This window comes from Gracilinanus agilis, chromosome 2, assembly GCF_016433145.1.
Source record: "Gracilinanus agilis isolate LMUSP501 chromosome 2, AgileGrace, whole genome shotgun sequence".
NCBI classification, from domain to species: Eukaryota; Metazoa; Chordata; class Mammalia; order Didelphimorphia; family Didelphidae; genus Gracilinanus; species Gracilinanus agilis.
The window spans coordinates 198,766,309-198,784,497 of NC_058131.1; the positions used below are offsets into that span (position 1 = coordinate 198,766,309).

General features: G+C 34.7%; 1 protein-coding gene across 1 annotated transcript in view; it reads left to right on the plus strand.

Moving 5' to 3' along the window:
- SNTG2 (syntrophin gamma 2) overlaps positions 1–18,189 on the plus strand; it is a 622,101-nt gene that overhangs the window by 452,689 nt on the left and 151,223 nt on the right. The window contains exon 12 of the mRNA XM_044660932.1: positions 17,676–17,792. Coding sequence (XP_044516867.1) covers positions 17,676–17,792 — 117 coding nt within the window. The remainder of the gene's footprint in view (positions 1–17,675; positions 17,793–18,189) is intronic.

Sequence of the window (18,189 nt, forward strand, 5' to 3'; positions counted from 1 at the left end):
GAGAGAGAGAGAGAGAGAGAGAGAGAGAGAGAGAGAGAGAGAGAGAGAGAGAGAGAGAGAGAGAGAGAGGGAGGGAGAGAGAGGGAGAGAGAGGGAGAGACAGAGACAGAGAGACAGAGAGATTGTTCAAACTAAAACTTTTTATTAAAATTGAGTGGCTTGACTGAGGTAGGAAGTTAGTAAAGTAGCATAGTAAGATTCAATCTCAGATCTTTTTATTGCAAATATCATGGTCTCTCCATTACATCAACTTCTAATTTTCTTACAGAAAGGTACAGCTGCTTCTACTTGGACTGTTGAAGCTTTACCTGAGATAGCATTAGAGAAGGTAGATTTCTGTTACTGAGACAAGATTAGACTATTATAAAAGATTTAATTTTAAGTATTGTGGTTGTGTCTTCATTCATGTCTGACTTTTTGTGACCTAATTTAGGGTTTCCTTGGCAAAAATTCTAGAGTGGTTTTGCCGTTTCCTTCTCCAGATCATTTAACAAATGAGGAAACTGAGGCAAACAGGGATAAGCGACTTATCCAGAATCACACAACTAGTAAGTATATAAAGCTAGATTTGAACTCTGGGCTTCCTCTCTTCAGGTCAGGCACTCTGACCACTGTGCCACTGGCTGCCCAAGATATATAATGGAAGTGTCAAATTGATAACATTTTTTCCTGCTTCACAAATTAAGTAACATATGTAAAAAGTTTAGTCAGCTCAAGGCAACAAGCATTGGTTGAGTGCTTAATAATTGTTAGGCACTGTGCTAAGTTCCAAAACTTTAAATACAAAAAGAAAGGAAACCACATTGCTCAAAACTTAAAGCTAAACAGTCCATCATCCCTCCTGTAATGCAAACTTCATTTAACACTGCATTAGCAAGCTTTCACTACATTTACAGCTCTGAAAGCTTTTTTCTACAATGTTTTGCCATGTCCATAAGTGCTTATGTTACAGCTAATGGACAAAGTCTCAGAAAGGAAAAATTGATAGGTTAGCTGTAAGGTCTAAGTACCTGGGGCCTGAACTCAAGCCACCAAGTTAAACTCATAGAAAAAAACACAAAGTATGGGTTCATTTCAAAGTTTAGGAGTTTTTCCTAATATACATACATACATACATACATACATACACACACACATATATATATATATATGAAAATCCTGAACCCATTTGCTTTACCATATCATGGAAACAACATATTCTGACCTAATATAAATAGCTTCAATTTTATGGAAGACATTTAACTGTTTGTTATTCTATGAAGGTAAGTGGTACTTAACTATTTAAACTTCAGTATCTCAAAGGATCTTTGGGGGACAGCTAGGTGAATCAGTGGATTGAGAGCTAGGTTTATGGGAGGTCCTAGGTTCAAATCTGGCCTCAGACACTTCCTAGCTGTGTGACTCTGAGCAAGTCACTTAACCCCCCATTGCCTAGCCCTCACCATTCTTCTGCCTTAAAACGAATACACGGTATGGATTCGAAGATTAAAGTTAAGGATCTGTGATTTCATAAATGTGGGTGTGCCCTCAACTGATAAAGGAAACATTGCAAACCCTTTCTCCTTGCTTGATCAAGGACTTTTCATGAGTTTCTGTGACATTCCCCCTACATCCCTCCAAAAAAATGTCATCTAAATTTCAGAAGAAAGAAGAATATATAGCTTTTCTAGAATCCTACTCCACAGGTATTGATTTTGGAAACAATTTTCTCCATACCATCATGAAATATTAGATCAGAGGACTTTAGTGTGATTAAATTTTTTAAAACTAGTGACTTTACATGATATTCATTCCTTCCATTCTCCTCTCCAGGCAAAGAAAAACCATCAACTTTCCCTCAGTGGCTGGCTTGAGTAAAGCACCTATAGTAGTAACTCCATTGTTCAGATTCTATCCCATTCCCTAAATTTTAAAAAGCTGTGGAAACATCTGCCTTATTTCCTCATCTTCCAAATGGGCACAACAGTTCTGACTGAGTAATTAAATTTTGCATGCTTAAAAACAGCAGGAAAGAACATTTACATTCATTTTGAACAATTAATTCTGTACACTGGCAATACCAAAGGGCCGTGACTAGAATAAGAATGCAAAAATCAAAGGTGTTCAGAGAAGTCAAAAATTGGCAAAACATAAGTAAAGGGGGGGGGCAAAGCAGAATTCAGCAGGTTAATTTTTTTAAATGGAAACTGCTATAGCTAAAAGTTAAAGATGACTTCATTTCTTATGGAACAAGAGACCATATTTGCAAAGAATTTTCTGCAAATAAAATAAAAATGATAGCATAAAATACAGATTTGTCTAGGCTTCCTCATACTAAGAAGTCACCTAAAGCTTGCTGTTGGCTCTAATCTTCTTTAAGGAAAGTAAAGCAAGAATAAAACAATCAATGAATTTGTACCTACCTATTCTGTCTGTTGCAGGCCTACAGATATATTTTGGTATAAATGGTCTCAGGAAAGATAAATGAAAATGTACTTCTTTATTATCTTGGTAGATGTCTTTTTAATTTAGTTATAAGGATACAATCAGGTAAGGGTTCATAATATAATGTACATTTGCTAGAAACTTGTGGAAAGCAATTACAAAAATCTATAATATAAGGCACAAAATTAGAGTCACTATATTATTTATTAACTAGGTGCTTAGGAGAGAATATCTATAGCAGCTAATGTCTCCAATAATAGTAAAGCTATTATTGAATCTTTACTAATTGTATTCAGAAGGATCAAATTAAGCATGGAACTTAATTAAATGTACATCCAACTAATAGAAAAGTCAGATTAATTAATTCTGTTCTAAAGGAGAAAATGGACAAGAGTCACATGGTATTGTTTGTGACCTGTGCTGATACAAAGAGGAACCATGCTGAAGAGAGCCTAGATCCCTTGCAGAATGTAATATTTTTATCATTTCTGAGTTAGAAGTATGTTGCTTTTCTTGTTGCTCAGTTGTTTCAGTAATTTCTGACTCTTTTGTGATACCATTTGGGGTTTTCTTGGCAAAGATACTGGATTGGTTTGCCATTTCCTTTTCAAGCTCATTTAAGAAATGAGGAAAATGAGGCAAACAGGGTTAAATGTTAAACCCAGAGTCATATTGCTAGTAAGTGTCTGAGGTGAGATTTGAGCTCAGGAAAATGTATCTCTCTATACACTCTGGGACTTTTCATATACTTTTAGAAGTATAGCTTTCCCTAAAAGAATGATTCTATGAAAATTTTCCAACCCATTGGGCTTAAAAGCTGTGTTAAATGAAAATATATGAGAAAATCTCTCCATTTAGCTGCTTGTGCCCAAAGAGTTACAGAGTGTCCATGCATTGTTCCAAGTACGCTTCCATAAATGTACATTTCATAAACATATAGTAAAAAAAATGCAGTTTATATCTGTATAGGTCAACTATTTTTCTTTTTTAAACATTTATTAATATTTATTTTTTAGAAAAGTTAACATGATTACATAATTCATGCTCTTACTTTCCCCTTTACCCCCAGACTCCCTGCCACCCATTGCTGATGTGTATTTCCACTGATTTTAACATGTGTCATTGATCAAGACCTATTTCCAAAATGTTGATAGTTGCATTGGTGTGGTAGTTTCGGGTCTACACCCCCAATCATGTCTGCCTCAACCCATGTGTTCAAGCAGTTGTTTTTCTTCTGTTTCCACTCCTGTAGTTCTTCCTTTGAATGTGGGTTTCATTCTTTTCCATAAATCCTTCAGAATTGTCCTGGGTCATTGCATTGCTACCAGTACAGAAGTCCATTACATTCTATTTTACCACAGTGTATCAGTCTCTGTGTACAATGTTCTTCTGGCTCTGCTCCTTTCACTCTGCATCAATTCCTAGAGGTCTTTCCAGTTCACATGGAATTCCTCCAATTTATTATTCCTTTGAGCACAATAGTATTCCATCACCAGCATATACCACAATTTGTTCAGCCATTTCCCAATTGAAGGGCATACCCTCATTTTCCAGTTTTTCCCCACCACAAAAAGCGCAGCTATAAATATTTTCGTACAAATCTGTTTATCTATGATCTCTTTGGGGTACAAACCCAACAATGGTATGGCTGGATCAAAGGGCAGGCATTCTTTTATAGCCCTTTGAGCTTAGTTCCAAATTGCCAGCCAGAATGGTTGGATCATTCACAACTCCACCAACAATGCATTAATGTCCCAATTTTGCCATATCCCATCCAGCATTCATTACTCTCCCCTTCTTTCATTTTAGCCAATCTGCTCCTCTAACCCCGACTACCAACTGATATACACTATGGTTGATTCCCATTGGTTCCAAAGAAAGACACAGAGATTACAGGAATTATTAATGTGCTTCCATAAATGACATGCACACAAGTAACATAAACATAAAAAGACAATAATCATCAAACTATGTTGGAAAATGAGATCTAGTCATATATGGAACTAAGAAATAACTGGTGAGCCTAAGGGTTGTAATAATATCCAGGAAATGTTAAAGCATCTTAAGGAATGACTAAAGGACTTTTGCTATATTGTCTGTGTAGGATCTGTAATAGCTAGCATTTTCAAAATGCTTTAAGATTTTTCAAAGTGTTTTACAGGTGTTAGTTTACTTAGTCTTCACAACAATCCTGTGAGGCAGGTGCTATTATTGGCGTTATTATGTTGGTGATGGAATACTATTGTGCTCAAAGGAATAACGAACTGGAGGAATTCCATGTGAACTGGAAAGACCTCCATGAATTGATGCAGAGTGAAAGGAGCAGAACCAGGAGAATATTGTTCACAGAGACTGATACACTGTGACACAATCAAACATAAAGGACTTTTATATTAGCAGCAGATCCAGAGCAAGGCTGAGGGACTTACAAGAAAGAAAACCAGCCACATTCAGAGGAAGAACTGTGGGAGGGGAAATACAGAAGAAAAACGACTGCTTGAACATATGGGCTATTGGGATATTATTGGGGATGTAGACACTAACTGACAAATCTAGTCCAACTATCAATAATATGAAATTAGGTCTTGATCAATGATAAATGTAAAACCCAGTGGAATTGTGCATCAGCTAAGTGGGGTTAGGGGATTGGGGAGAGGGAAAGAACATGAAATATGTAACTAAGAGAAAATACTCAAAAAAATTCAAATAAAAAATTAATTAAAGACTAAGACAGAGCAAAGTTAATTAACCTTCCCAGAATCATTAGCATCTGAAGCAGGAGCTACAGAATTATTTGGGTATAGGGTAAGAATGCATGGAAAATGTGCTATGCCAAGGTGGGAGAAGTAAAATTATGGCTTCATTAACACATTAATATCTACTTTTTACCTAAGTCAAGAGCAGGCAAAGTATTCCTTATTGACACTAAATAGCTTAGAATTTCTGGGACAGCCCCAGTGTCAAGAATTATTTCTTGAATTTAATTTCTTAGAAAGAAAGTATATTTTAGCATTCCATTATAAAAATAACAAAGTAATCTGCTCATTTTAAGATTTGGTTTGCAAAATATGGAAGCCATATTCACTATGTGTGCAAAATGCTACACTTGTGAAAATATATTCATAAATCCAAGGTACTTAGCATTACACCTATATGCATTATATTTGAATCATTCTCTAATAAAATATTCCCTTGCCTTAGTCTCTCCCTTTTAGTTTCTGTGTTTTTTTAAAGAAATGTCTCCCTAATTTCATTAATAAATATGAATGCAAAATTCCTCAATAAAATATTAGCTATGAGACTACAACAATATATCACAAAGATTATACAATATGACCAAACAGGAAATCAGGGATAGTTTAGCATAAGGAAAATTATCAACAGAATTCATGATGTCAGTAACAAAAGTAACAAAAATCATATGGTTAGCTCAATGGATACAGGAAAGTTATTTGATAAAATAAAACACTTATTCCTATTATGTACAGGAAAGCATAGATATAAATGGATTTTTCTACTTAATATGATAAGAAGCATATATCTAAACCACCAGCAAGTATTATTTGTAATGAGGACAATCTAGACACATTCCCAATAAGATCAGGAGTGAAACAAGAATACCATTATTACCAATGTTATTTGATATTGTATTAGAAGTGCTAGCTATAGGAAGAAGAAAAAAAGCTGAAGGAATCAGAATGGACAAAGAAGAAATACATTTTTGCTTTCATTGCAGACAATATAATGTTATATGTGAAAAATTAAGGATCAATATTTTAACAAAGTAGCAAGCTATAAAATAAACCACATAAATCATCAGCATTTTTGTGTAGAAAAGACCAGGAATATCAAAACAATTAATGCAAAAATATATGTAAAGAAAGGCTTTCTATCAGATTTTAAAATATATTTTAAAGCAGTAATTTTCAAAACTATCTTTTTACTGGCTAAGACATAGAAAGGTGGATCAGTGGAAAAGAAAAAATATACAGCAAACAGTAAAAGATTAGAGTAGCCTTGTATTTCTGTATTTCACAAAGTATACATCCAAGAATGTACTATTTTTTAACAAAAATTGGAAAATAGTTTGGCAGAAACCACATATAGATCAATGTCTTAAACAATTCACTAAAATAAGATTGAAATGGATATATGATCTAAACATAAAGTAGAAGAACAGGAAATATATTCCTTTCATATTTATAATTAAAAGAGGAATTTATGAATAAACAAAAAAGAGAATATTGTGAGTTTTGAAGTGGATGATTTTATTACATTAAATTAAAAAGCAATGGTACAAATAAAATTCAATGAAACCAAAATTAGAAAAGAAGAAATTGGGGGGAAATTTTATAGATACTTTCTCAAAAGTCTTATAACTAAAATATAGTAAAATATATTAAGAATTTGCCAAATTTATAAGAATATGAGCCATTCTAAATTTATAAATGGTCAAAAGATAGAAACAGACAGCTTTTAGATACAGAAAACAAAGCCATATAGGGCAGACATATGCAGAAAATGCTTTAAATAATTACTGATTAATGAAATGCAAATTAAACAAGTATATATATTACAGGTTTTAAAGTGTTGTGGCCAGGAGAATTGCATCCATGCCTCAGGGATCCCTCCCTACTACTTCCTGGGGTGGTATTGGTATTGAATTGGACTAGGACATGGCCCCTCTTTAACATGGGAGTGATCCAATTCAAGACCAACCCCACCACAGGAAGTAAGGGGCATGGCCCCTCCCCCAACACAGGATTGGTCCATTCAAGACCAATTCCACACCAGGAAGTAGTAGGGAGGGACACCTGAGGCACCTGGATGCAGTTACCCCACCACAACACTTAAAAACCCTCAGTATATACTAGAAACAAGAAATTATCTCATATCTGCCAGATTGGCTAAAATGATAAAAGTACTAAATGACAATGGAAAGCTGAAAAATCGGGACATTAATACACTGTTGGTGGAACTATGAATTGATTCAACCATTTTGGAGAGCAATTTGGAATTTGGCCCAGAGAGTCATAAAATTGTATATACCCTTAGAACCAGTAATACCACTTGCTGGGTCTGTTTCCCAAGGAGATCAGGGAACAGGGAAAAGAATCAATATGTTTCAAAATGTTTATAGCAGCCTCATTTATGATGGCAAAGATCAGGAACTCAAGGGGTTGTCTAGCATTTTGGGAATGGCCGAAAAAATTGTGGTATCTAATTGTTATGGAATTCTACTGTACCATACAAAGTGACCAGCAGGTTAATTAAAAAAACAAAAACTTGGAAAGACCTAGATGAATTTACGGAGTGGAAAGGAAAGAACTGATAACATTATATACAGCTAGATAATTAATATTTTAAGAATAACTTGTGAATGTCCACCACCACAGAAAGAGATGATAAATAGAAACAAGTAAGAAATAATTTACTTAAACATACTTTTTTAAAAAATCAGGCAGTGACTTTGGAGGTACAAGGACAGGAGGGAAGGAGAGACATACTGGGGAACTTTAATATAATCAAGAAGCAAGTAAATTAATTTTAAAAAAGGAAAAAGAGTTACAAGATAATGGAGACTTTTACCTTTCAACTCAAATTACCAAACCTTTATTAAACAACAGAAAATTTAGAAAGAAATGTACCAGGCTCTAGGGATACAAAACATTTGTGTTTGTGTATTCTCTAACTACAAGTTTATAATTCAATAGAATAGTAAGACATTTAAGGAGATGACAAAAATTCAAGGGACAAAATAATCAAGTTCCTAGTCATCTAGGTATCTCAGTGAGTAGTGTCAACTGTAATTCCTATCCTCTCTCTAACTATGTGACACTAAACAAGACAATCTCACACTCCATTTCTCCATCTGTAAAATGAAAATAATAAAAGCATCTACATCATAGATTTGTGGTGAGAATTAAATGAGATATTGTATATAATGTACTTTGTGACCCTTGAAGCACTTTATAAATGTTAGTGACTGTTGCTTCTAATGTTATTGTTGTTTTTGTTTTTGAAATACCAACAGGAAGAGGTAGAGAATGATGGAAGACTTTTCTAGGCATGAAGGAAGTATGATACGGAGATTGCAGGGAGCAAGATGGAATTAGGGAAATAAAGGCATCCAATTTGACCAACTCAACCAGTGGGGAACAAAAAGGGTTGTGCTGAAAGATAAGACTAGAGATTTAGGATGGAGCTAGAAATGGTAGTTTTGAATACCAGGCTAAAAGATTCATGTGTCCAGTAAGCACTGGGCAAACCAATGAAGATTTCCGAGGAGAGAAATGGTATAACAAGATTAGATTGGTTATTTTCTTAAACAGTGAGGCAGGGTTGTGGATCTTGGAGGATGTGATAACTACTAATGAAATATAAGAGGGAAGGGAAGAGAAAAAGCATTTTTATTGCTCCTATTATGTGCCAAAAAGCACATTTAAATTTTATCTCTTTTCATCCTTAAAACAGCCCTGAAAGTTAGGTAGTATTACAATCCTTTTTTACTGTTGAGGAAATTGAGGCAAAGAGAAGTTAAATGCCTTGTCCAGGATCATCCATAGTATCTGAGGCCAGATTTAGACTCAGGTCTTTTTGATTTGAGGTCCAGTTCTCCATTTATTGTATGATCCAGAAGCTTTTACATTTGCATTACAAAGCTTCAGCTTTGAAGAAATTCAGATCAGAGGAAGGCTATTCTAAGAAGTTTCACCACATCTTCTTTCTTTTGCCCTGCTCTCATCATGCTCTGCCTCATAGTATATAAAGAACCCTGAATGAGGTACATAAATTGCTCAGTCTATTTTCTCATCTGTATTTATTTCAGTATTTAGAATTCTATGATTATTGATATTTGGATATGTAGTGAAAATATAAATTTAATTAATCAGAAAATAAATGATTTATCCTCTATTACATATATATACTGTACATGTGAATTTACAACTATCTTAATTTGTAAGCTCCACCAAAGTATGGAACCAAATAGTATTACTTCTGTTTTTAAATTATACAACACTAATTGTTGCATAACTCCTTGAACCAAGGTTGCATAGCACATAGAACCTGATCTTGGAGTCTTGGGTATAAATCTACCATCCATCTGACATTTATTAACTTTGTTTCGATGAACAAGTTATTATACAACTCAGAGCTTTAGACAACTAAATTACCAACTGAGTAAAAAAAAAGTTACCATTTAGTTCCTGGTATGAATCATAAAGTAATTCCATGGCAAAATAGTAGATCCTTGATGTATTCATGAATAAGGATTAAATGGGGGTGGGGTAGGGGAGGAGAAAGATGGGGGAGGATTAGAACATAGGGAGTTATCTGGGAAGTATGGAACTTACAGTGATTTTCTAATCATATTCCCTGTCAAAATCTATGTGACATATTTTGACTTTCCAAGATAACAAACAGAATTATAAAAAAATAAAATAAAACAACCTTTATAATTTTTGCTACAAACAAACATAAAGATGTTGTCTACTCCTGGAGCTTTTCACTAGTGTAAATTGAGTGTTTTAATTAGTGATGATACTTCCATGGTAATTCTGTAAAATTGTTGGGGAGCAGGGTTCAAGTTCATAATATAATTCTGCTCCTGCACTGTCCCTGCTAATTTGACAGCCTAAATAGGAACTTGATAGAATCTCAGTCAATGGAACATGAGAGTAAATTTCTCAGAAGTAATAGCCACCTTACTTTGCCTTCTGGTGACTGTTAAGAAAGTAGTGACAGTAATTTAGGACTTGGGTAGCATCTTAAATCCTCGCCCCTGCCAGACTAGAAATCCTAGAGGCACAGAAAAAATATGATCAATGGAAATAAGGATTTCCCAACAGCTTCCTTAGTATATGATGTAGGACATGTCTATCCTCACTGTAACTTTTTTTTTGGGGGGAGGGAATGCACTTGGATGTTTTGGTGTACTTAAAGATTAGTTTTCAGACGCAATGGAACTTTATTATTGTTTCTCCTCAAGCATTACATGCTAGCTATCAGCACATCAACTCAATAAAAATACAGCTCTGCCAGAGAATAGAATAATAAAATGAATAGAATAGAAGCTAGTGAGTCTTCACAAATGCCTGGTTCTCCTGTAACATAGTACAGCTCATTAAGTTTTACAACTTGGTATTACAAAAAAGAAATCACTTGTTATTAACTGTACAGTCTTACAGTCCCTTATAGCCATGATTTAGTTTAGAAATTCATAACAAAATGTTTTGCACGTAATAGCTGTGTATATGTAAAATTCATTTTAAATGTGATCTTAGAATTTTCCTCATTTTCCATACTTTTCTTTACATCTAGTTTGTCTTCACGTAGTTGAGACATACTTCTAAGGTAAAAGGCACTAATTTAACTTAATATTTTTCTCAATATATGAAGTTTAAGAATTCAATATGTTTTCAGTTATTAGAACTTATTTAAAAATAAGTTCTCCCCTAAATAACTAAAAACAGCAATCTTTTCTGCTAAGATGAGTCAAAATATAGTGTATTAATTCGTTGTTTTGTTAAACACCTGCCAATTTGAATCCAAATTCAAGGCATAAAACAATATCTGTTCAATTTTTAATGGTATAATTTAAATATGCATATGTGTGTATGTATACACATAAATGTGATAATACATATACTATATTATTATAATGTATATATGTTATATGTATAACTTATATACAAACTAAACTAAATACTATATATGTAATGTGATTTGTCCTATACTTTGTTAAAGTTATTTTTGTTATTATTAATGAAAGTATACTCATCTGGTGATTCTTTAATAGTTTGGAGTATCTCTAATCTTGATATTCTTCCCTAAGCTCTAACTGGTGAGTTTACTTCTTTTCTTACTCAGTCCAGAATGTAAGCTTTTTTATGGCAGGTACTGTATTGCATGCTTGAGTATCCCCAACACTTAGCTCAATGCCTGACACATAATAAATCCTTAATAAACATGTCCAACTATTTATTCTTCCATATAGGCACACTTTTCAGTGCCTGTCAGTTGGCTAACTCTCACAGAAAACCATAAGATAACCCATTTCAGTACCTGTCATAACTTCCCTTATATGACCAGCCCATTTCCTTTCTGATTAAGCATCCTTCTGATGAAGTCCTTAATGATGCTTTTAACTACTTGTTATAACACATCTCAATAAAAAGTGAAGAACTTAGTCAAGCAATTAATTATCTACATATTTAAAGAATGAGTATATTTTTAATATCAAAGGGGAAAATTCATAGAGTCATAAACTTAAAGCTTAAAAAGAGAACTCAATGTTCCTTTAATCCAGTGATTCCCAAAGTGGGCGCTACCGCCCCCTGGTGGGTGCTGCAGCAATCCAGGAAGGTGGTGATGGCCACAGGTACATTTATCATTCCTATTAATTGCTATTAAATTTTTTTAAAAAATTAACTTCCAGGGGGATAAGTAATATTTTTTCTGGAAAGGGGCGGTAGGCCAAAAAAGTTTGGGAACCACTGCTTTAGTCCAAACATATCTCCTTGTCACCCTCTCCCCAACCTTATTTTTCCACCCCCCCAACTTTCATTATTCCTAACTTTCCTGTTATTGTCCAAAAGTACCATCATCCTACTGGTCACCCAAGTTCCTAACTTAGTCATCTTTGGCTCTTCATCTTTTCTCATTTCCCTTATTCAATCAGTTTCCAGTCCCCTCATTTCTACTTTTATTTCTCTCTCCTTTTATCTAAAACAACCACAAGCTTGATGAGGGCCTTCATAACCTCATACCTAGATTAAAGCAATAGCCTAAAGGTTGGTGTCTCTGTCTCAAACCTCTCTATTCCAGGTCATATTCCAGGCAGGCAGATAAAATTGATTAAGAACCAAATATGTGTGAAGCACTGTGCTAAGGACTAAAGTATATAAAGAAAGGCAGAAGATAGTCACTGTTCTTAAGGAGCTCAAAGTATAATGTGGAAAACAAGCAAACAACTATATATAAATTAAATATATGCAGAATAAATAGGTGAAAGTCAAGAAAGGTCAAGTTCTAGATTTAACAGAGCTTGAGAAAGGCTGTCTATAGAAGGTTGTATTTCAACTGAGCCTTGAAGGAAATCTAAGAAGTCAGGAGGTAGAAGGAGGAGAGAGAGAACATTCCAGGGATAGGAGACAGACCATGAAAACTCCTGAAGGCAGGAGATAGTGTTATTCAAGGAACATTAAGGAAGTCAGTTTAACTATATTAAAGAGTATATGGTAGAGTGTAAAGTCTTAGATACCTGGAAAGGTAAAATTAATGATTAATTAATCATTGATTAAAATCAAAAAGATCTTATATTTGCTATTGGAGATGATATAGATTCACTGTAGGAGGATGTAAGAGAATTAAATAGAAGGATGACATGGTCAGATCAATGCTTTAGGAAGTTCACTTTGACAACTAATAAGAGGATGGACTGAAGGAGGAAGATGGCATGGAGAGCAATCAATAGACTGTTTCAGTAGTCTAAATATGAGATAATGAGATGGTGGTGGCAGTATCAGAGGAGAGAAGCCATGTAGAAGAGATATTACAAAGTTAAATCAGCAGGTCTTGTCAACAGATTGAAAATAAGGAGAAATAGAGTGAAGAGATGAGGATGGTACCTAGGATGAATGCCTGGGTAGCTAGGAGGTTGGTAGTACTCCTAATAGGGAAGAAGAAAGAGGGAAATGATTTTATTTGGAGGAAGAGGATAATGAGTTCAGTTTTAGCCATGATGAGTTTAAGTTATGGGACAACCAGTTCTAGAGGTCCAATAAGTAACAGGAGATTTGAGACTAGAAATGAGCAAAGGGGATAGGCCTACTTAAATAGCTTTGAGAATTATCAGCCTAGAAATTAAAATTGAATTGAGACCTAATGAGATTAACAGGGGGATTAGGATTGAGGGAGAAGAGGACTCAGAACAGAGTTCTGTGGGACATCCACAGTTATTGATCATGGCCTTGACAAATAGCCAAAAATGAGTCTGTGAAGGAATGGCTAGATTAAGTAGTGGGGAAACAGGAGAGATCTATGTAATGAAAACAGTAGAGGAGAGAGCATTAAAGAGAAGAGGGTGTTTGAGCATTGTCAGTTCTGTAAAGAGGTTAAGAAGGAAGAGGACTAAGAAAAGGTCATTAGACTTGGCAACTCAGTAATCAGTAATTAGTAACTGGAGAATGAGATTTTGGTTGAATAATGAAGTCCTAAGATATTGTCAAGATGAAGAAGAGAGTGAAAATAAAGTAAGTCTAGGCACCAATTGAATATGGGTTTTTTTTCAAGGATTTTAGCCATAAAAGGCAAGAAAATGTGGAATAATATCATGAATGGATGGATCAAATTATTTTTTGTGTGTATAGAGCTTTCAGAATCAAGGAGATATGAACATATTTGGAGGTATTAGGAAAGAAACAGACAATAAGAAATTGAAGATAACTAAGAACATGGGGATGATACATGGGGCAATATGCTGGAGAAGAGAGAATGGATATAGTTCTTTCATGAATGTAGAGGGGTTTGCTTTAGCAAAGAGAAGGATCTCTCATTTGAGGCAGGTGTTGGAGGAGAAGATGGTGGCAAAAAGTATTTGGGTGATATAAGAGGAGGACTAGAGAAGAGAGAACTCTTTGTGAATGGTTGCAAGGTTTTTAGCAAACAGGAATGTGAATTAATTCAAGGCTTATGCTTGACAGGTCCAAATAATTAATACATTGAGGAGGGCAGGGACAGTTTTACAAGAAGGGGACAAGATGGAGAATAGAGTAGAGTGTAGATAGTGTATGCAGTGATGATTTGGAAAAACACTGAAGTATTAAAGATCAGGGGCTGTGGTATGATTAAAGAAAGAGGTTTGTGTAATGATAGAGAGGGCAATTTAGAATAATTAGATTATGTTTGGATATGAGTGAATCTCAGAATTCACTAATATGGAAATAGTTCAATTTTTTGATGATGGCAAGTTCAAGGGTAAGAATTTCGTGTGTGTGTGTGTGTGTGTGTGTGTGTGTGTGTGTGTGTGTGTAACTAAGGTGAGGTGAAGATTAGATCATGTGAAATGAGTAATGAATAAAGGAAAACAAACTCTCTGATCTAACTAAACTTTATTTAAAAAGAAGAAAAACACAGAGCTCTAGCCTCTTGAAATTAACTACAATCTTCCCACCACCACGAATCTTCTCAGATGCAAAGTTTTTTTTTTTTTTTTCCTTCGCATGGAATTGATCCTTATATAGACTTTATAATAGACCAATCCCACCCAGGAGTAGGGAGTGTGGCCCCTCCATAGCATGGGATTAGTCAAATTCAAGACCAATCCCACACCAGAAAGTAGGGGGCATGGTGAGTCAGGTCTGATTGCATTGAAGAAAGACCAAGTAATGTCCTGGAGATCAGTAGACAACAGATATGATCATTTTTAGTGAGTAGTAGGTATGGATGGAATGAATCTCAGAGGAGATTCTTCTGGACACCAAGTTCAGCACTCTGCATTGTGCCATCTAGCAGCTACCTGTCTTCCATATATTATTTCTACCACTTCAAATCTGAGTCATGGTTATGAATACTAATAAATATTTGAAAGTGGAAGGAGTAAAAGTGGAAGAAAACTATATATATAATTGTTCCCCTTACATTTTATCTTCTACATCTTCTGATTTTCATCAAGGTTGCCAGGGGTTTTTTTAAGGGACTGATTGATTTGGAAATGAATCAAAATCAATAATCATGTATTAAATATATAGCCTATAGTACTGTGCTAAGCTTGCAAAAACACATAAGTATGTATATTGACATAGCCTTATAGATACATGAAATAGTTTTGTATAATATTTTGATCTATTAGATAATACACCTTACTAAGCTTTTTATCTGAAGCCTCATTATTGTATGAGTTACTCTTTATTCTCAGAAATGTGACAAGTTGTTCTAAACCTTGACAAATCTTGCTGAACTAAAAAGACTGAGTGTGGACCCTGCAATAGACTATAAGAAAATATTAGCTAAGTTATTTTATGGGTAAATAATTAAAACACTGGGTTTAGAGAAAGGGGAATAGAAAAGGGATAACTTACAAGTAAACACAAGAAAACCAACTAGGGATATATGGCAGTTGGTCAGTTAAACTGACATTCTCTCAGCCAGAGATACTTTACTTAATATGGGAAAGAAACAACAGGAAGTAAAAAAAATAAAACACTTTGAATAGCTAATTTAAGGGTAAACAGTGTGGTCGAGGTCTCACTACTCTAAATAATCTATGGACAAACTAATTCAGGTTTAAAGGTCTGGGAAATCTCTACACTTCACTATGCAGGCAGCCAGGACACAATGGGATCTCATGTAGATGGTCTGATTGACTTGAACAGCAGCTCAACTGTATCTGTCCAAGTATAGTTCAAGAGCACAGTTTCCAGCCAAATAAATCTTCAGAGAAGTCAGGGAGTCTGATCTTGCTTGTCCACCAAACAAGACAGTATTCTCAACCTGCTCTCCTTGATCTTGCTAGTTGAGATGTTCCATATGTTGCTCAGAGATACCCAAAATCCACAGGCTTTCAGGTCAGTGGTTCCCCAACTCCTTCAAAACCCCAACTGCCCTTAGAGAGAGTCCTCTGCGTTCGGTCCCTTGCTGTGTACCAGGTTGGAATTTTAGCTCCTGCCAGTCTGCCTGGCTAAATTTTTAAATCTGCTTTTAAAGCCCATTTCCCTCTTACAGTTAGCACAGGCTCGCTGCCATATTGACTTCAGTGTGATAATGGTTTTTGACCATAGAAACTCTCTAATATCAGATACCATGTCAGATAGAAGTTATGATCTGTGCCAATGGCAAAAGTGACATGTTGACTAAGAAATGATGAATATCTGTGGTGATAAAGTATATGCATCCCTTAAATGTCACCATGATAATTATCATTCAGTAGGATATTGATAATGCACTTGACCTAATAAACTTTTTGGAGTAGAGATATATAAAGCAAAAACAACAACAATACTATAACATGATGTACATTTAAAAATCACATTACATATGTTAACTCAGTTGAGCCTCACAACCCAACACGATAGGTAGTACAAATTTTGTCTCATTTTACAAATGAACTAGGCAAGGTTCAAAGAGTTCATGTAAATTGCCTAAGGTCACAGTTAATGATAAAATTCAGATGTGAACCTAGAGGTCTTTTGATTCCAAGTTTAGTACTCTTTTGATAATATATCTCATTGAAAATCAAATATACATCTAAATGAGTTCATGCTGAATATAGATAAATAGCATTAACATTAATCTGTTGGTATCTGGAAACCACTGACATTTCTCTGAACCTTTAGGACACATTTTCAACTCAATTTTAGAATACAAGTTACTACTGATACTTCATTACCTGTGTTTATCCAATTTAATAATGGCCCTTTAAATACCAATGAAAAACACATTATACCATTAGTTAAAAACCGATTTCTTGGTACAATATTGAACTCAAATTATGAATTATAATACTGAAGTTTTACTAAATCTCAATATAATTATGCTGTAAAGAAAAAGATTAATCAGATTTACCTTATTTCAGCCCTTCTCCCTGACTGCAAACCTAAAATATAAATAGTTGTCTTTGAAACTCTGGGAAGAAATCTGAAGAGCAGGTTCTTTTTTCTCACTATATCTCCAGCTGGTGTTGACAGAATCTGACACAAGTTGTGTTTACCTTTATGCAGGAAAATAGATCAATAGAGGAAGGCTAGACTTTTCAGATATCATATCACACGTTTATGGATGAAGGGAAAGATAGTTAAGTTAGACCAGGGGTCGGCAAAGTATGGCTCTCGAGCCATATCTGGCTCTTTTGAGGGCCAGATATGGCTCTTTCTGCAGGAGCCATAAAGTCATTTTTTTTTTCAGAAGCTGTTACAGCGCACTGTGAGCACTGTATGGCTCTCATGAAATTACATTTTTAAAAATGTGGCGTTTATGGCTCCCACGACCAAAAAGGTTGCCAACCCCTAAGCTACACTAATGTTGAATTTTAGGTGCGTACCTCAAATATACCTTTTTGAGGTCATATAATTTTGACTAGAAAGCTGGTCTGTATTTTTCCATCTATGAAATTAATCTATTTTGAGCATGCAGAAAATGTTTGGGGACTTGTCAATAATTTTGCTTTTTTTTTTTTTTTTTTTTTTTGCTCCTTTTTACCGTATCCTGATATTGAGGCTTGATTTTTAATTTTCAAAGGTTTTCCTCTGCAGGTTGTACATATGGGGTGGGTAAATGAGAGGATCCAGGGAATTGACTCACCTCAACCCTACAAATACAAGTTCCTGGCCCTGAAAGGTTCATCCTTCTACATTTTCAGCACTCCACCGGTAAGAATACATTTGAAATTAGTAAGGAATGGATTGTTAATGCAGTTGGTTGTCCTAGTAGCAATGATCAAATTGATTAGAAGGAAAGGCATGATTTCAGCTAAATCAGCACTTGGCTTCTCTTTTACTGATGTCACAAAATTAACTTACTACTTTTTAGCATTACTGGCTTAAAAGAATATTCCCTATTGATTAGCCATTCTACTTTTTTATTTTTTCCTAGTTAAATTATATGTGAACTATGTACTTTACTCTCAATAGAAAAAATTAATATGAAATAATTTTAATGTTAAATATGGTACTTGGAACTTGGAAGAATATGATAATTCAAGGGAGTAAATATATATGAAAAAGAAAATTATCCTCTACTAGAAATTCCTTCCAATTTAACCCATGA